Below are 18541 nucleotides of genomic sequence, written 5' to 3'. Positions count from 1 at the left end.
TTCGTTAATTACCGCCTACCCTGTATTAGGCCTTTAATACTGTCAAAAAAGGCAGGCTGTGGCAACGGCAACGCAAATTAAACGACTGAAGGAATGAAATACCATTACTGATAACGTACACTGTCGCGGCTCACTGCCACCATCGGCAATGGTGCCATCCATATCTCTAATTCTCCACCAATCCACCCTCGTCTTCTCTCCCGCACGTTCATACTTCCCCCAACCATTAAAATCCTCCAAACAATGATGACAACGAGATGCCGCCTGCAGCATTAGGCGGACCCGTCGACGACCCTACCAGCCATTGACCGAGCCTTCTACATGATCATGGCCGCAATCAAAGCCAGTCCACCAAACGCCGAGAAGGCGGGAATCAGGTCCTGAGGGGCATCGTTTTCCGGGACCTGGGATGGAATGTGCGTTTCCAACGTCGGGGCAGAAGCGTATGGAGCAGCGGGCCAAAGGGTTCTCTGCGAGGGGACTTCAGACAGCTCTGCTGGACGGGTGGGCGTGCAATCAACATCGTCCGGGCCACCGATGTCACCGCATCCTGGAGTCGGGCGTGCCTCTCCGTCCGAGGAATAATCCGGAGGATTGGGACCCTCTGTTGCACACGGAGTATCAGTGTCCACAGTGTCGCGGGTGAGAGGTCCAGAGTACTCACTCGTCGAGGCGTGAGACGGCTCAGGAGGAGTTGGCACCTCGGTGACTAAACGATCATGCTGCGAACAAGACGTTGTCCAAGCCTCACTGGCCTGCGACGTGTGTGGGAATGCCGGCGCTGAAGGCGGCAACTCATCCGAAAGATAGGTCGAGGAAAAGGCCGGAGCCTCCGGGGCAGACCCAATGGGCGTGAGGAGAGTTGCGGCCGTGGGAGGTGCAGATGGCATATGCTCAAACGTGGAACAAGGGGACTCGGTAGCAGGGGCTGGAAGGGAGACGGTGTGGACGGTTTGGGACGTCACCAGCCCATGCTCTTGTCCCGGAGAGGCAGGCCAGTCGTACACGTTGGCAATGCTGCCGCCTTGATCTTGGTCGAAGCCACCGCATGTCCCAAAGGCGGGATCACCCATGCAAGCAGTGTTGCAAAAGTTCTCGTCGATGGCCGTGATGCCACTCGCGTCATCGCCACAGTGGCAAGCACTGCAACGCCGTCAGTCAAACAACCACATAAAGCTGGGAGCGGACACGAACCCTGGCAGGAGAGCGGCAAACTGATGGCCGTGGCAGGCGTCCTGGCAAGCCTCCGGAGTCACATGGCCGTCTGGGAAGACAATGGGGCTTCCGAAGCAGGACAAGTCGACAGATGAACAGCCCATGTAGGCAAAGGCTGAATTGCTGTGCTCCATCTGGGCGGCGACGCGGGAAGCGCCGAAAGCGGCGAGCAAAAAGGCAGCGGCCATCTTGAGTTGACCAAGAAAGATGCTCTCAGTGTGTGGGCGAGGCTATCAAGGCTGAGCTGGGCCAACTTTTGGAACGTGGGGAATGATAAGAAAGCAAATGAAGAGTGGATGGAGTGTAAAAGAAGAGAGGGATTCGGGGAGACGGGCGACGCTTGAAATGGGCCAGAAAAGACGCGAGGCCTGGGAAGCCGGAAGGCGCTGGCGGCTGGCGGCGGACGACGCGTCCCCGGGCCTTCCCAAATGACTCTGCTTTACAGTCCCGAGTTCCATCACGGCAAGAGCGAGCCGCCGAGTGTCGAGACAGGCTAGTGCTGTTTCCATCATCACTGCAAGAACGGACTGAGGCAGCCATGAGGGCCTGCCCAGATGGTGGCGGGGATGGCGCCCCCAGGACAAGCTTGCGGGGCAGAGGGATGAATTTAAGGCAGGACAGCGAGCTCGTGATATGGATGTCAAGGGAAGATCTCATCGGGATACTTGGGAGACTCTTTTCTCAGGACAAGCCACCGCGCCGGCTGGTCGATGACAGTGTACTGTCGAGAGAGCGCTTTGGGGGTTGACAGAAAGACCCATCGACGGTGAGAGCAAGAGAGGAAACGAGAATGTGTCAGAGCTCGGTACCGCACATGATGTCCATTGAGCTGCCTGTGTCAATGCATCGTCTGCAAATGCTGTGGCTAGATGCATTGAGCCCAGGCGAGAGACTGCAGTGCCGTAAGTTGGCGATGGCATCAAGACGGAGTGGTACGTACCTATCAAGGCACGTGAGCGAGCGCGTGATCCGAGAGTGAGGGCATGGCCAGCGCTCGCTCGAGCCAATGAGCAAGCCGCGTGACCCCACTGCAGCCCAGCTCGAGGGCACGAAAACCCCAATTTAGCGAAACCTCCCAAGAAATTTCAGGAAGCGCCATCCGTCACCACCGACCCTCCTCATCACCGTTTGTGCACCACCCAGCCAAGATGAGCGCCCAGGCCCTGAACAAGATCGCCCCCAACAGCCCTTCGCGGCAAAAGCCCTCCGAGCTCGAGCAGAACATTGCTCAGGCGCTCTACGACCTCGAGACCAACACTGCCGACCTCAAGGTCGCCCTGCGTCCTCTGCAGATCGTCTCTGCCCGCGAGGTGAGAAGAGCCGCGTGAACGCTCGACACGCTCCCGACCCGGTCCTCGGGATACCCTGTTCCACATGCCACACTGGCGGCGACGCGAGCCCCCGAGCGCGAAGCCGATTCGAGAGAATTGATGCGCACACACAACTCGCCGAAGGGGGAAGCGCCGGCGCCTGCCAGGCCGTGCAATTTGGATGGAACAGGACGGGAAGCGGTCCAAGGCTTTGCCTGGAGCTCGCCTGCTGACTTTGGGTCTTGATTAGATCGAAGTTGGCCACGGCAAGAAGGCTATTGTCATCTTTGTCCCCGTCCCTTCCCTGGCTGGCTTCCACAAGGTCCAGCAGCGGTAAGCTCCCCCCAAACTCGCCCGCCCGACGGCTTGGGCAACTAACACGACACGCAGCCTGACGCGTGAGCTCGAGAAGAAGTTCTCGGACCGCCATGTCCTGATCCTCGCCGGCCGCCGCATCCTGCCCCGTCCCAAGCGCTCGGCCCGCTCCCGCAACACCCAAAAGCAGAAGCGCCCCCGTTCGCGCACCCTGACGGCCGTCCACGACGCTATTCTGTCGGATCTCTGCTACCCTGTCGAGATTGTCGGCAAGCGCATCCGTACCAAGGAGGACGGCAGCAAGCTGCTCAAGGTTGTCCTCGACGAGAAGGAGCGCGGCGGCGTCGACTACAGGCTCGACACCTACTCCGAGGTCTACCGCCGCTTGACGGGCCGCAACGTCAACTTTGAGTTCCCTCAGAGCAGCGCCACCGAGTACTAGGCTGTGGGCACCTCCATTTATTTGGCATGGCATCCAAGGGCTGGGAAATGACTTGTTCGCATCGATGGTTGGTCAAAACTGGGGCTCGGCGTCTTTTTGAGAGCGGGTAGCTTGGAAGCACGACAGGCTGCTTTCCGTGGATATCAAATGCATACTCTCACGGCCACTCATCGTCGCCCTGAATTCTCTTGGGGTATCTATCTAGTCATGTCCCATCATTCGTGACTGATGCGTCCCACGCCGAGCACGCACCAATAGGCCAGCTCCCTCTTCTCCCTCGTCTCCTTATCCTTGTCTGCCCCTGTGCCCATGTCGTTGTGCGCGTCTGCCTCCCACTCAATTCTTACAAACATGGGAATCTCGAGGATATCCTCGTCGTCCCGGGGCGGGTCGTCTGCCGCGCCATCCTTGCCCAGGCCCATCGAATGCTCGGCGCGCAAGGAAGCTGGGATCACCTCCAGCACGATGCTGACCCAGTTGCGGCCCCTTTCCCATATCTTTCCCGCCTCGCCCTGACTCGGGCCGTCTTCGCCCTTGCGCCCGCCCTCTCTCCCGTCCTCTTTCAACGCATCGTCCCACATGTCCGTGTTTGCGTTGACCTCAAACTGTGGGCAGAGGACGGTCACCTTGCTCGCGAATCGCCCCGGGGTCGTGCTTGGCGTTGCCAGCGTGACCTTGATGTTGTCGAAAAGAGGGTTCTTAAAGGTCAGGATGTACTGGTACGGCTTCATAGGCGTGAGCGGCGCCTCCTCGGTGGGGCCGGGCCGGGAGCCGACGGGCACAGGGGCCGCGGTGGGGTTTAGAGGCCGGATGGTGATGGTGGGCATGTAGGACTTGGCGACGAGGCGGATCTTGAACCTCGTCGACGTCACCTTGTTCTCGGGCTTGGAGATGATGTGGCGGCAGACGGGGCAGCGCTTGGACCGCTTGGTGCGGAGGAGGTACGGAATCGGTCGAAGCTGGTCCTGGAAGCGTACCATGGGCTCGAGCTGTGATTCCCGTTGCCTGCGCGAGTTGGTCGCGTCCCAGCCACCGTGTGTCAGCTTCTTGATGGAGTTCGATTCGTCGAGCTGCTCGAGCTTGAGGCCCTCATCGGTGTTGAGGGCCTCGCGCACGACGTCCGACGGCCCCTTGTGTGTCTTGCCATGATGGCCGCGCCCGGTGTAGAGGGACATGATGCGCGTCAAGTTGGCCGGGGAAGAGAAGCCCACGCCGTCGGGCAGAGGCACACCGCCGAGCGAAGCTCGAGCGTCGGCGAGTTGCTCCTGGTAAAAGGCCTTGAGGCTCGCAAACTGTAGGTCTCTGTCGACCTCGTCGTCCGGTAGCGGGGGCTCGTCTGGATGCTCCTTTCGCCGCTCCTTGACCTCCTTGATGGTCACCTTGGGCGCCCCTCCGTTGTTCATCTTGGCGAGCTGCGAGTATAGACCGCCGGAGCGCTCGAATTCGATGCCGGTTTCCTTGGACGACCAGTTGCAATACTGGCAGAAGAGGGCAAAGGGGCCGCCTGTGGAGCTGGGCTGGCTCTCGGCTGCGGGTATATTGGGGTCGGCGACGGGCTGGGTCGACCCAACCTGGAGAGGGCCGATGCATACCGGACACTGGTAGCAGCTTCGCGTACACCTTGACCAAAACAGTTGCCGTCAGCTTGACCGAGCTGGCTCGTTTGACAGCCCCCCCCCCCGGCTTACCTATTGCCCTCGCTGCGGAGGTTGCTGCTAGGAACCTCGAACAGACAGTTGGGACAGTAGTAGGTGACAATCTCCTCGGTGACGCATCTCGGACAGCGTATCTGCTGGCAGTCTTCGCAGTAGAGCAGGTACTCGAGAGGATATAAGCTAAAGCTGGATCGTGGGGCTCGGGGGTCAAAGGTTCGCTCGTCCTCGTCGGCCGTCGGTCCATGGGGAGATGGCGCGTCGCTGTGATCGGCCGCCGACTGGTCGGAGCAAGGGCATTGTATATACGTGTAGGGCGTGGACCGCGCCATTTGCGACGCTACAGTACGTGCCCGGGGCTGGTTGGTCTCGGGAGGAAGAATGCCATGGCGTCGACCTGGCTTTGCGGTCGGCTAAGGCCAAGGTGAGGCTCGGTGAGGGCACAGCGTCTGATGACTAAGCTAGACAGTCGGCGCGGCTTTGCCTCGCTCCCTCTGGCTGTTTTGCCTCGATGCATCCCTCTTGTTCCAAATTGGCCCTGATGAGGAGCGCCGTCCTGGGTCAGGGAGCGCCAATTGAAACCCTCACTTTTACGCGCATATACCTAGGGCCGTGGACTTGTCGCGCACCGAGCTTCACGCGTCGCGCCCACGACGAGACGGCGCTGAACGCCAAATGCCGGGCGGAGGATGCGACAGGCGCAGATCAACAAATAACAAAGGGAAAAGGAAAAAGCAAGGGGCAGCAGCATTTAACGTGCTAAAGTGCAGTCGGAGCTGTGGTCCAGACTATGGAGTACTCGCATCGGCGACGCCTGCACATACTGTATGCACGCACCCACCCCTCGAACCCCCACGATTGTTTGCGTATTTGACTTTTCCCCTTGTTTCTTGTTGGGGCAAGGCCAATTGTCCTGACACATGGAGACTCGGCCGGCAGTCGATGTCCTGCAGTGAGACAGGCTTCTCGATCTAGCCGATTGGGGGTTCGTCGCCTCGCGGGGGAAAAAGGAAGACGAAGACGAAGACAAGGGATGCCCGTCACTTACAGAGCAAGCAGAATGGAGTTCCCCGACATCGTCGAAGCTGTCATCTCCCGGGGCAGCTTCTTGGGGGAATATCAGCCGGCGGCCTCCGCTGGAGGAATGGACAAGAGGAGCTCGCCACGTCATCCTGAACTACGGCGGACTCTTGTTGTTAGCCAGAGGTCCGCAGTGACTGGCGCTGCGGGCGTGCGTTGTTCAGCAGCTCGTCGCTGCGTGTCTCAGGCTACCGGAGACCCATGGTGCCACTGCATCGGTGAGGAAGCGGGATTTGGACGGCCTGACCGCGAGCTGTTGCGAAGCTTGCCGCTGCTCGACCGCAAGCCGCGTCGGCGTCCGGGACGATGGAAACAAGGAACGCCCACACGCCCATGGCTGTTGGCCGCAGCCGTGGGATCACGTCACCGTCCGCGTCGTCCATGACGAGGCGTAGAGTGCGGATGCCACCAACAGGCAGCTCTCTTGTCGCACAGAGACAATGCCGTGCCATGGCCGCCGCCTGTCGGTGACGATCCTGCCGTTGCGGGCCAAGAGGTGCTCCAAGCTGGCCTGTCGTGCGTCGCAGGCGGATGCACCTGTTCGCAGCTTCGCCTCGTCGCTGGACGATAAGCTCCCGCCGTGGAGCAGCACAAACGCAACGCTATGTGAATGGCAACGTCCGACCGTCGTCTCAGAGCGGAGCTGGAGCCTGGGAAGGGAGGGAGAGGGGGGGAGGGTGCCATCCCTGCTTCTCGGCATGCCCAAACCATCTGGGGAGATATCCGCGGCAGGGGATCTTCGCTGAATCGTGCTAATAAGACACGGCTGGGCGGCGCTTGCATGGCAGCCCAGCCCCCCCTACTCAGAGGAATTGGGCCGGGCATGACAAATGGGTTAGCCAGCACCGGGCTGGCTCGTGGGAACCAGGCCAACAGGCAGGGCCCTCGGCGACTTGGACGATGAAAAAGGGAAATTGACGGACGAGCTGCGTTGCGCCAGTCTTCTTCCATCCAAGCCAATCTGCTACACTGCGGTTGGTCGCATCCGTGGCCGAAGGCGGGCCCTGGCGAGAGCTGCCGACGCGAGTGCGCGCGCTCCCGAGGCGCTGGACCTGGGAACTCAGACGTCGGGTGCCTGCCCATTGACAGCTTGGACTGTCCTCTGTCATTGACGCATCGACGGCAGTTCGGCAAGACCGAGAGGCAGGCAAACAACCCCACGGGCGTGCCCGCACGCAACCCACATGCCTACATACACGAGCTGTGCGGCCGGAACCGAATGAAACCTTGGTCGATCTTCTCTGGTGCCCGTGTCGCTTGGATAACTACATCGCCCACCGCGCAGAGCCCTTGTCGAGTTGCCTACCTGGTCGCCAAGCAAAGATGCAGCCGAGCAAGGCTCTGTGATGGAAGCTGCTTTCTCCGACATGGCCATCTCCTCCCCCGTGTCGGCGGCCCACGTCTCCCACAGCTTCGCAGCCGATGCCGTTTCTCCGCCCACAGCGCTGCGGCGATGGGACGGGACTAAGAGGACCTGCGTTAAGTGGGCGAGTTGGGAAAGGGTATGCCTGTCAAATCCGCATTGCGATTCCCCATGCCCGCACCCGGCCAAAGACAGCCGGCGAAGCCAAAGGGTCGGGAGAGACGGGGAGAGTTGCTAACGGCGCCCTACACAGGATCCTGAACTATGGATTCATCACGGGGATTGCTTCGTCTACTTGCACTGCCATGGCCGGCCCCAGAAAACTCCATCCTTCAAGATTCCGTTTTCGGCCCTCCTAGCGGCCGGCTGCCACCCTTTTGTCGCGCGATTCCTGGTAACGGACGATCACCGGCCGCGGACGGCCGACGAGATTGAGCGATGGTACCGCCAGAATGCGGGACGCAACGTCGAGCTCTACGTGCCTCCGCCATCGACGTCGGACAGAAAGCGAGTTGCGGACCATCACCTGGCGACGAGAAACCTGCTAGCCTGGGCCACGAGAGGCTCGCTTGTCGGGAAGCATCTGGGCACCGCTCTCGTCACCCTCTTCAGAAGCATGCACGAGCTTCGGTCGCCCGTCGCCGACAGCGTGCGCGACCTGGTTGACTACCTCGACGAGAAGGGCTACTTGAGCATGACGAACCTGCCCCATCGTGCCCTGGCCCTTTTGACTCTGGCAGAGACCTTTCAGTTGAGGGAGTTGTACATCCGAGCCTTTGTCCACTGCGTCGGCATGCGGGAACGACTGGGCGCGAACTCCGAGTATCAGGTGGGTATTCGGCGTCTGGCGACGACGCGCACCATCAGGCTGACAGGATCGACAGAATGTAACCGCCGAGTCGAGGAGGCTCATCGCCCAGGCACGCGCCCATATGGACGCCTCCATGGACAGGACCTCGGCCATGCTCCGCAGTTTTCTCGACGAAGAGCTCTCGGAGGCGCACGTCGGCGTCTCGTGCGGCATCCGGGCCCATCTGGAGGGCTTTCGCGGCTTTCTCTTGTCCTTCTACAGCGGCAAGTTTGGCTACTACCCCCCGCGATCCTTCAACGCGACCGTCTACCGCACCATGGGCGACGACTTTGCGCTGCTGTACAAGCTGCTCAAGGACGAGGGGTTTACGAGCGACGAGATGATGCCCTCGGCCGCGGCAGGGGGGATTTGCGCCCTCCAGCTCGTCCAATCCGTGGACGCGCGCCTCGGGTTTGAGCCCTTGCAGCACGCACTGCCCCTCCTCCCGCAGCCCGAGCACAAAAGTCCGACGAAACGCGTCTCCTGGCTTGGGCGGAGGGCAAGCAAGTCGGACACGCGGCAACTGGAGCACGCTGCCATGGTCAGGGCGTCCAACTGGAGGGAAGACGTCTTCCAGAACGACCTCGTCCGGGCGTACCGGCGGTTCGAAGAGAACTTGGTCATGTCGCCCAGCAAGGCGGACAAACAGGATCGGGTGTCTCTGGCCGACGCCCGCAAGGCCCGCTGGATACTGATCTACGCGGTCCACCAAACCCTGCGCCACGTCAACCGGCAACCACCTGGGGTCAGCGACGACAGCGGCGCGCCTTATCTCCTCACCGCGCCCATCGACAACCTGCCGTCGTGGACAGAGTCGGACGAGAACGACCAGACCGACACAGCGACCGAGGACATGTCGTTTGTCACCTGGGGCAGCACGCTCATCGAAAGCCCCAAGGGCCGGATCGAAATCAAGCCAGACATTGACTACTTTGCCCTGACGCACAAGGAGTCTTGCTCCGAAAGACGGCAGTCTACGAGCTCGGTCGTTTTCCAAAACGAGACGCCCGCGATAGAGCGCTCAAGCTCCGTCACCCGCATCCTGGGCAGCGGCTCGCCTTTCCGCAGATCGGTGAGGAAGCTCAGGCAAGCCAAGGCGCCCACGCCGCCGCTGGCGTCGTCGTCACCCTGCAAGCCTCTGTACCACGAGATTGTGGTGCACGGCTACGGCAACGGGACCAACGACGTCAGTTTCGATGCCGCCAGGATGACAAGGCTCGATATGTCGGTCAAGTGGGCTACCCGGAGCGACTCGAATGCCTCGCAGGCGTGCTCAAGCGCCAGCTCGGGGCTCGCGAGTACGGCCAGCCCGGCCGAGAGCGTGGCCACGTCCATTTCCACGCCGGGATCGCCGCCTCCGTTTTCGGAGGTGTGCACCGAGCCGGCGAAGCGTTGGAGCCAGCAGGAGCCGGCGTCGAGCAAGGCGGCGTCGCCTGCCGGCAGCATCGCCAAGTCCAACTCCCTGAGGAGGCGGCCGATGAGCACGGCCCTCGAGGGGTTCAGCTACGCAAAGTGCCTGGGCCACTTTGTCGAGCAGGAGAGCCGGAACATGTTGGCCGGCGCGAGTGGAATCACGAGACGACACACGACGACGGCGTCGGACCCGAAGCGCCTAGGATCGCTGGTGTCGCAGGTCTGGCCGACGCATCTGCCCAACATCATTGACGAAGAGCCGTGCGTCCTTGCGCAAGATTCGTGCGACTGGACGGCAATGCAGGCGTTTCTGGACGGCAGGATGGCGGACGTGGATGCGCACGGAGACGTTTTGCCCGCGTGGGAGCAGTATGCCGACTTGGGAGGGCTTACTGAGATGAGATGAGGCCACGCTGGGCGAGAGACGACTGGCAGGAAGACGATTTTGCAAGACGAGGGCCGAAAAGCCAAGAGCTTGAACGGGGTACGAGTCGACCTGGAAGAAGAGCAAGAGGATGCAGGAGGACGGGAAGTAATGGGACCGGAATCACAAACGGGCGACGACTGCTTCGTGGCCAGCCAGTCTTTTGAGGCTTTGGCAGCCCTGTTTTGCTATTTTGCTTTGATACCCCAGAGTCCTTTGACTGGACGCAACGGCAACGGCTTGCGATGACGAGGTCATGCCCTTGTTTACTATTCTCACTCCGCCTCTCCTTTTGATTTGGAACATGATATGCCGGGGTATGTTGGGCCGCCAAGCCGCGACCAAGCGATGGCGGGGAGGGAGGCGTTGTGGGGGTTTGCACTTGTTCATGGCCATCTGGCAGAGACGACGGGAAGGGGTATGGGTATTTAATGCTACTTTGCGCACATAACCGAATGTCCACCGCTCCTATTCACGAAGATGCGCTCATTATTCGTTTTCCTTAGCAGAAGCAGGCCCAGGCAGCCGCCATGACCACGAGCAGCGGGGCAAAGAAATGGAGGTTGTGGCAATTGCTCAATGACCTTTGTCGTCGCAACTCACTCCTCTTTGACGTGTGCGGAGGCTATCTCGAGACCCTGGAGGATGTCGCCGCCGAGGGAGTAGATCATGTAGGCCGAGCCGACGAGCCAGGCGCCGCTGCAGATGATTGACAGTCAGCAAATGATGGAGAGCGGAGGGGGGGGGGGCGGACTTGGGGATGATCCAGAGGTAGAGGAGCTGGATCATGGCGTTGTGGCCAATGTTGTCGAAGCCGCTGTAGTACTCATTCATCCCTGGGCGCAAAGGAGCGAGCGTCAGCAAGGCTCGGCTCGAGGGGGGTAGCGGTGGAGCGGGCTCACAGTACAGGACCGTCTTGCTCAGAGTCATGACGGCGGCGCTGAAGCCAATGAGAACGGCGGCGGCGCCGGGCCGGCCGCGGATGGCCTTTGTGCGAGGGGAGGCGGCGGCGGCGGCGGCGGCACCGGAGCGGGGGCCGGCGTCGGCGTCGGCGTCGGAGGAGCGGAAGTAGAGCCAGAGGTAGGCGACGTACATGGCCGTCTCGACGAGGTTGAGGAAGCCCTGGGCGGCGGTGAAGCCGTTGCGGGCCTCAAATGCCTTCCAGCCGTAGATGTGGTCGACCTGGCCGTAGAGCTTGTAGGGGACCCAGAGCGGCCAGTGCAGGCGGCCGCCCTCCATGGTGTGCGGGCGGCCGAGGACGTAGCCCGTGTCCCAGACGACGAGGGGCAGCGAGATGGCCATCCAGAGGAGCGTGGCGGGCGTGGGCGTGTGCGCCCAGCCGCCGGCGGGTGCGCCCGACGACGACGACGACGCCATGTTGCTGCGACGGGGGCGGCCGGGGCGGCGCGACGGCGGCTTCGGCGAGGGCGAGGAGCGGCTGGCGGCGGCGGCGGCCGAGGGCGGGTTTGGTGGCGTCGCGGCGTCGGGGGCGAGACTGCCGGCGCGCGACGAGGACGAGCGCGTGCTGACCATGGCGGTGGGAGGAGGCGACGTGAAGAAGTGTGTGCGGCGTTGACTGCGGGATGAGGGGATCGCGGAAGGGCCTGGTTAATGAGGTGGAGGAGAAGGAGCCGGGCGAGGGGGAATATGGCCGGGTTGTGTCTTGTCACGGGCGACAGCTGCGACTGCGACTGCGACTGTGCATATGCAGAAGCAGCACCAGCAGAAGCAGTGTGGGGAAGAACCGGGTAGTTACTGCTGTACAACAAGGGAAGATGGCGCGGATCTGATTTGACGGTGATGATGACGACGGAGGAGACTCGAGTGAGGGGGAGACTTTCTTGGTACTTGCACGTAATTACTGCAGTTAGCGGCAGGGTATTAATAACAAGACGGTTGAAATGTCCGCCGTCGTTTGCATGCACGGCCCCTACAAAGGTTTACACGGACAGCGAGCTAAAGACGGCGCTGTTCCGGCTGAGCTCAAGGGACGAGTCCTTGGTAAACGTCTGTTTGTTTGGGAAGCAAAGGGGATCTTGTAGGAGGCGCATCTGCATCGACAAGACCGAGATTGATGGAAACCAATTGAGCTATTCTTTCCAGGACGTACAGCATAATATTAGACCAAGCACTTGCTTGTTGCATTTTACAAAAGCTCATCAGCCGGGACATCGATATATACCAGGCGGCGAGCCAGCAGCCCCAAGTCTTCCTGATCCCCCTTTGATCGCCTACTTCGTCTATCCACCTACACATGATGGCCTACTGCCCAAACATCTCCCCTCCCGTCTCGAGATACTCCGTCTCCTCCGCCGTCGGTACCCGCCCCAAGGCCTTGTTGCGGTGCGGGTACCGCCCAAACCGCTCGATGATGGCCATGTGCCTCCTCTCGAATTCCAGATACAAGTCCACCAGCTTCCGCGCCTCCTCGGGGCTGGCCCGCACCACCGCGGCTGCCTTGGCCCGGTAGTGCTCCTGGCCATCTCCTCCCTGCTGGGACGGATGATGCTTCTTGGCCTCGTCCGCGTCCGCGTCGGCGAGTGCGTACGCATCCCTGCGCATCCGCTCGTATGCCTGCGTCGCCTTTTCGTGCATGGCCAGGTCCTCCGAGTGCATGAGCGGCAGGTAGAACCAGTGCCGGTACGCAAACTGCCATCGCATCTGCGGGTTTTCGTCCGGGATGCCGCGCTCCATGGCCGCCAGCGCCACCTCGCGGGCCATGGGATCGAACACGGCAAAGGCCACGGCCGCCGCGTCGCCCCGGTAGCAGTTGCGCGGCATCTGGTCCAGCAGGATGACGAGGCTGAGCCAGTCGCTTGCCTCGCCGGGCTTGGCGGTCTTGATCAGGTCGGTCCCGGACTTGAGGCCGCTGTGCCGGATGGCCTCGAGCGTGGGCGCAAAGCGTTCTCTGCCACGTCGATGAGCATGCTGCAGCTGAGGCAGCTACACGCCCGTCCAAGAAGCTACTTACACGCAGAGGCGATCGAGCTCGCCGCCCATGAACCAGCGCTTGTTGTCGTCCTGGCTGGGCAAGACCAGTGAGTCAGGACCGCTGAGGTGCTCGAACCAAAGGTCCCGGACCGATCCCAGCCTTGAGGGAGTGAGATGCTGCTCCACGCTGCTCTCCATGGCGGCTGAGCTGTAACTTCTCCGGCCGCTCGCCTGGATGGCAGGCCGTGATGTGCTCGAGCCGGCTTTGGCGGACCGCTGTGACACGACGTGCGAGGCTGCTCTAGCAATGCCCGAGCGCGCAATACGTTGCAGAGACCTCGGGAGCAGAACCCGGGCAGCATTTGGCATCTTTGGAAGGGTGGCGATCGGGGGTACTGATGGCATTCCGCTCGGCTTGGCGATTGAAGCCGTCACTTGACTTGGCGAGGCACCCAGCGACCCCTGGCCTCAGCTGAACTCAACCAGGACTAGCAGACGGTGTTTGATGCGACGAGGAAACCGAGCCGGTTCCTACTTGATTTGAGAAGCCTTGCTGGTTCGACTTGGCGGGAATGGTGGACAAGACAGAACTGCATCACCGGATGGCTCGGCAAAGAGCCTGGAGTTGGCTTTGGTGGTGCCGCCGGGTTGATGAAATGGCGCCGTTCCTTGCCATAGGTTACTACAAATACCCGGGGAGCTTCAGTGGTAATGTATCAGAAAAAGCAACAAGAGAAGAAATAAACAATGGGCTTCTTGTTTCGCCCGCCTGGGTCCGTGTCATGTACTATACGGAGGAAGCAGCCGTAAAGAAACGTTTCGCTAAAACAACCCTGGTAAGGAAACAAGAAATAGAGGACCCCCGCACGTAACTTTATTTACATCGCATACTCCTCTTATTATGCCCTACCCTCAGTCCACATTCGCTATTTCTCCTCAACCTCTCCTGCAAATGAAGACAGACATCGCGACCCGGGCATCAATTGTTGCATTGAAGGCGCCTTGCGTCGGCAAATCGTCAGCCGAGATTGCCTCGTTAACTGGCCTGCCAATTCGTACGATTAATAACATTTATGCGCGAGCAATTGAGCGAGGCTTTGAGCCAAACAAGCTGCCGTTGACTATACGAGACGAGTGGCTCCAAGATGCCCCCCGGTCTGGCCGGCCACGTAAACAGGCTCCTAGTACAGAGGAGGCTATCGCCAAGGTTTGCCGAGACTGGTACGGGAGAGGGAAAACTGCGCTGATATCGCTGCCGAGCTTAGGATAGCAGCTCGTCTGATCTTTGAGTATCGAGAGGGAGGAAAGATGGTATTAGCCGGGAATAGAGTTGTAGAGATTTGGTACGTTCTTCTTTTTTCTATACAAGCAAGAACTTTTGAAACGTGCCTCCGTACAGGCGACTGACTGCCCAGATGTAATTACCTACCATCGCAACGTCGAATCAACGAGCCAACTGGATTCTCATCGCTGAGAGCTGCTGCTATACTTGAAAATGTATGAACTACGCAGATGGAATAGTCATTTGGAAACCTCATCCGCCGAATACGCCCTCGAGGCTTACTTCCCCTGAGCAAAAGACCCTCCTGGTGGCCCCTACGAGCTTCCGATGTTCCCATTTCAGCCGTCACAAATGTGCTCACGAGCTCCAGCTTGAGAGGCCCCGAGCTCGTCTGCTTATGCTCTTTCTAGGATCATGCTCTGATCTCCCGGCCAGACTCGCCTCCAACCTATCTCGGCGTGCTTGACTTGCGTCAGCATCACAGGCTTTCAACTCTCGATTCCCTACGGAATTTCTCATGACAGTGAAATACGCTGTATGGCTACTGTTGGCTCGTTTATCGAAACATTTTTCGGTCAGATGGGTTCTATGGGAATAGACGCTTTACGACAGGGCAACTCCACGTGTGTTATAGAACATCGCCGGGCCAGCAACAAATATACGAACGAGTACGGGCGTTTTGCTGCCCATTCGTGGCGTATATCACACATCGAAATACTTGCTGCTAGCTACCATGGTGCTTCTCAAGGATACAGTTGATCCCATTCACGTGTTGTGTGAAGGCAATTTTCTACTTATCCAAAGTGGAATCTCGATATACCAGCTGTTAACGAGAATAAGCCCGTTCGAGCCTGTCCACTAGGCATTTCAAACGTGAGCGCCATGATGTGGTCGTTAACGTTTTTTTTTTTTTTATATCATTACTCGCATGCAGCCTCTAGGGCCATGGCGAGGCTAGTAGGGGCCTAGGCCCCTATTAGCAGTCCTAGCTAGCTATAGAGCCCGGGGGCTTACAACCAATTAGGGTCGTTAACGTTTGTAATGGAGCGAGGATTCCCCCCGAGCGGATGTGACAGCGATTCGAATCATGTCTTCGACGTATAGTTTCATCAGTTCTAATAGGCAGCTTTGATCTGCTTGGATATGGTAGGAAAGGCTAAGATGACCGTACACTACTTTGGGTAGTGAGTGAGATATAATGAGACTCCGTGCCCCCTCCACGGAATGCCGCTTCTAATTTTTCAGAGACTCTCTTCGGATGGTCGATCAAGAACGCTTCTAGCTTTATTCTCAAGTGTCAGACGGTCGGCGTCTCGTACAAATCTAAAATAGTGATAGAATCAAGTCATATGGCTCAGGCCCTCCACAAGTTCTTCCTCAGTACCTGACACAACCCTTGCCATCTCCCCAACGCATATTTGGTAGTTTACAAAAATATCTAGACTCTTCAGAAATTTCTATATCCATAGGTGCTATCTGGCGGCGAGCTGTGTGGTGGGCGCTGCCAATGAAGATGATCAATCAGAAAGGGGGCTTGAGGGATCTATAAGCAAATACAATCCTCTATGCTCTTGGTAACATGGACTAATGACCCCGAGTTGATCCAGGAGGCGCATAAGCTGGCGGGAAAGCCTGCGCTTCCATCTCGTACCGGGGTTGGTGGAACAGGCGCTGCTGTGTAGAGAGCTCATGCGGAAGCTGAAAGCCGTGTAGCTCTGGGGGCTGAACTGGCATCTCGGGCGTGTAAAAGTGCCCGGAGAGCTCGTGCGCTCGCTGGCGGGTCTGCCTCATGGACTGTTGGCTCTCCAAGCTATGGCAGCAGTCCCATGCCTTCTGCTGGGGAGCGCGTTCTGCGTAATGGCAATCCATCATGAACGGTTGATGAGTGGCCCAGAGTCCATCTTGCTTCTTAACTGCAAGGGAAAACAGGAGGACGAGAAGGACGAAGAAGGGCCAGACACTAAGGACAACTTCGAGGATTTGAAAATAGAGGCCAGGAGAATTCTTCGCAAACGGCTCCTTCCCATCGGAATCTTCTCGACCTGAGCCCAAGGGGACTGATGTTACCCAGATGCTGATGGTGAACGAAGTCTTGAGTACTAGCAAAACACAACAGACGAGGAGATATTTGGCGGCCTGCGTTATATCTGGTCAGCGACTTGGCTACAAGACGATGTGATTTCTCTGAGGCACAACCCAGGTGGGTGGCTCACCGTCTTCACTCCTTGATCTGACCTGGTCAGCACAGCATTGACGACCGAGCCCACGAACAGCGCCAAAGCAAAAGCCGACTGAGTGGCGAGCATCACAAAGGTGAGAAGCCTTGCGGCCAGCACCGACTGCGGGTTCTTGCCCAGCCAGGTCCTCAAAAAAGCTAACTCGGGTTTGGAGTATAACATCTGGAAATCCAACTGGCTCAATGCGAAAATGACGGCATTAATGCAGCCTAGTATGGCGGCCAAGACGTATGATGCTGTTCGTAGCATGTCGTCGGCTGCTGACCTGCCGCCGAGGTGGATGAGGCGGATGCCGCTGGCGACGCCGCCCACGGCCAGCAGAGCAAATATGACTGCCATATCGTCGAAAAGGGACTTTAGTATAAAACACTGAACCATGGCCTTGATCATGCCAAAGGAGCTTCCCGAAAGGGCCGCAGGTTCAATCTGGTCGGTCAGGACGGCGAAAAGTTGGTTACAAAAGGAGAGAGCCACGGAGCTGCCCCGATACATGCATGTTAGCTGTATCTTGATGAGCAGTCTGGCACAAGAATGCATCCTCACGCAAAGAAGAAGGCGAGAGCAGCCCTGAAGAGCATTAACCATGGTCTCGCAGGGTCGCCGTGTCGCCGCGCCGTCGTTATGCACAAAGCGGTCTATAGGACGAGGCCTGTGGAGAGAACCGTGAAGAGCAGCAGGGTGGCAGCGGTGATACGGTTAGCTGCGTGTGCGCTGACCATGGCGGCGGGCGTCTGGTTGCGACTAAGCCAGCCTGAGATTTCTCCTTGGATGTTCCCGTTGTCGGCTGCTTTAGCACCCACGTACGCGATTGAGAAGAGAATGAGGAACGGAGAAGATTTTTGTGTTCAGGCATAGCTGTGCGCAGCGCGTGTCTGAGCCGTCAGCCCGCTGTTGGTGGCCATGGAGTTGTTGCATCCCCCACGGTCTGCCTGGCTGGGGCTGTTCCCGTCGGAAAGGACCTTTCTGAGACATCAGCAGGCCATAAGAAGCACTGTAGATACATGTGGGAGCCTCGGGAGGGTAGAGCTTGGCTTTACGGTTTGCCATCAAGGGGGAAGCATTTGCGATTACGTCTATAGGAGTAAAGTGATTTATCTGCTGAGGTCAACCGTTTCGAATCCCCACAATGTCCTAGATCCACGACCATCAGGTCCCGGGATTATATGAAGATGTTGAGAGGTGAGAACTATTACACGTTAGGCGAATAACATGGCCACTGTCGATCCCGAGGACTGTTGATCCGGCCATGGATCTGTTGATGCTGCCGAGCTTAACCAGGACCGGGGTTACCGTAAAGTAAACACCACTTACTGAAGGATTCGATTCTTCAGTTCAGGGGAGCTCCATCGCCTATGGTGCCTTCTGAATGCAGCGTTCATCGCGATTCATACTATGTCTATATGAATTTAGCGACCTTCAGTTCGCCTGAAACGAACAGGAGCTTAAGGTTATAAAGCCATTGTCTGTGGACAATCTCTAGTGATCAATGCGGCCGTTCAAGGAGACTTCGAGGTACACTTTCTCAGGCAAATAGAACCATCGGCTCATCAACTGTAGCGTTCGTTTGCTTAGACCCGGGTTATAGGAATGGCGTAAGGACGTTATTACGATGCATAGCTTCCAATCCGATACTGTGAAGCGATTTGTCTAATTTATGTACACTGATGATTACGACAACCCCATTGACGCTTGCTTGGGTGCTAGTGACGAGGTTGAGATTGGTATGGTGATACATTCTACTTGATAGCTGAGCCAGAAGAAGCTAGATCTATAAAAACGAATTATTAATTCGATAGTTCTTCTTCTTATAGTTCCGTGCCTGCCTTGGGGTGGCGATGTTGCCACCTAGGCTGCTTAGGCGACGTTATTATCTAAAAGATTCGTCAATATCGCTTAACAGCGAAATTATTCAGCATTTCATCCAATATATGTATTCTAAATGCGACAGTCTCCGTCGATGCTCGAAAGTCCGGGCTAAACCATGGCCGCGACACAGTCCCATATCTGTGTTGCTTGTCACGTTGGGT

At 58.5% G+C, this 18541-nt stretch overlaps 7 protein-coding genes across 7 annotated transcripts; 2 read left to right on the top strand and 5 right to left on the bottom strand.

Moving 5' to 3' along the window:
- Positions 1–317: 317 nt before the first annotated feature.
- On the bottom strand, positions 318–1403 carry HRG_04038 (WSC domain-containing protein; the record flags this gene model as incomplete). Its single annotated transcript, XM_044862509.1, has 3 exons — positions 318–604; positions 665–1143; positions 1195–1403. 3 exons carry the CDS (start codon positions 1401–1403, stop codon positions 318–320), a joined length of 975 nt encoding a protein of 324 aa, XP_044723535.1.
- A 960-nt stretch (positions 1404–2363) lies between these two features.
- On the top strand, positions 2364–3282 carry HRG_04037 (ribosomal protein s7e domain-containing protein; the record flags this gene model as incomplete). Its single annotated transcript, XM_044862508.1, has 3 exons — positions 2364–2525; positions 2776–2858; positions 2916–3282. The coding sequence occupies 3 exons, from the start codon at positions 2364–2366 to the stop codon at positions 3280–3282; spliced, it is 612 nt and encodes a 203-aa protein (XP_044723534.1).
- Positions 3283–3497: 215 nt separating this feature from the next.
- On the bottom strand, positions 3498–5266 carry HRG_04036 (dynactin p62 family domain-containing protein; the record flags this gene model as incomplete). Its single annotated transcript, XM_044862507.1, has 4 exons — positions 3498–4208; positions 4260–4810; positions 4865–4902; positions 4971–5266. 4 exons carry the CDS (start codon positions 5264–5266, stop codon positions 3498–3500), a joined length of 1596 nt encoding a protein of 531 aa, XP_044723533.1.
- A 2115-nt stretch (positions 5267–7381) lies between these two features.
- On the top strand, positions 7382–10046 carry HRG_04035 (choriogenin Hminor; the record flags this gene model as incomplete). Its single annotated transcript, XM_044862506.1, has 4 exons — positions 7382–7516; positions 7631–8206; positions 8262–9299; positions 9363–10046. The coding sequence occupies 4 exons, from the start codon at positions 7382–7384 to the stop codon at positions 10044–10046; spliced, it is 2433 nt and encodes an 810-aa protein (XP_044723532.1).
- A 617-nt stretch (positions 10047–10663) lies between these two features.
- On the bottom strand, positions 10664–11597 carry HRG_04034 (C6 transcription factor; the record flags this gene model as incomplete). The annotated part of the gene is made up of 3 exons (XM_044862505.1): positions 10664–10763; positions 10819–10900; positions 10967–11597. 3 exons carry the CDS (start codon positions 11595–11597, stop codon positions 10664–10666), a joined length of 813 nt encoding a protein of 270 aa, XP_044723531.1.
- A 729-nt stretch (positions 11598–12326) lies between these two features.
- Positions 12327–13193, bottom strand: HRG_04033 (class I alpha-mannosidase; the record flags this gene model as incomplete). Its single annotated transcript, XM_044862504.1, has 2 exons — positions 12327–12972; positions 13036–13193. 2 exons carry the CDS (start codon positions 13191–13193, stop codon positions 12327–12329), a joined length of 804 nt encoding a protein of 267 aa, XP_044723530.1.
- Positions 13194–15861: 2668 nt separating this feature from the next.
- Positions 15862–17092, bottom strand: HRG_04032 (uncharacterized protein; the record flags this gene model as incomplete). The annotated part of the gene is made up of 3 exons (XM_044862503.1): positions 15862–16413; positions 16491–16992; positions 17058–17092. 3 exons carry the CDS (start codon positions 17090–17092, stop codon positions 15862–15864), a joined length of 1089 nt encoding a protein of 362 aa, XP_044723529.1.
- Positions 17093–18541: the final 1449 nt, after the last annotated feature.

The sequence above is a fragment of the Hirsutella rhossiliensis genome (genome assembly GCF_020360975.1).
Source record: "Hirsutella rhossiliensis strain HR02 chromosome Unknown scaffold00003, whole genome shotgun sequence".
NCBI classification, from domain to species: Eukaryota; Fungi; Ascomycota; class Sordariomycetes; order Hypocreales; family Ophiocordycipitaceae; genus Hirsutella; species Hirsutella rhossiliensis.
This window is presented reverse-complemented; position numbering and strand designations above follow the sequence as displayed.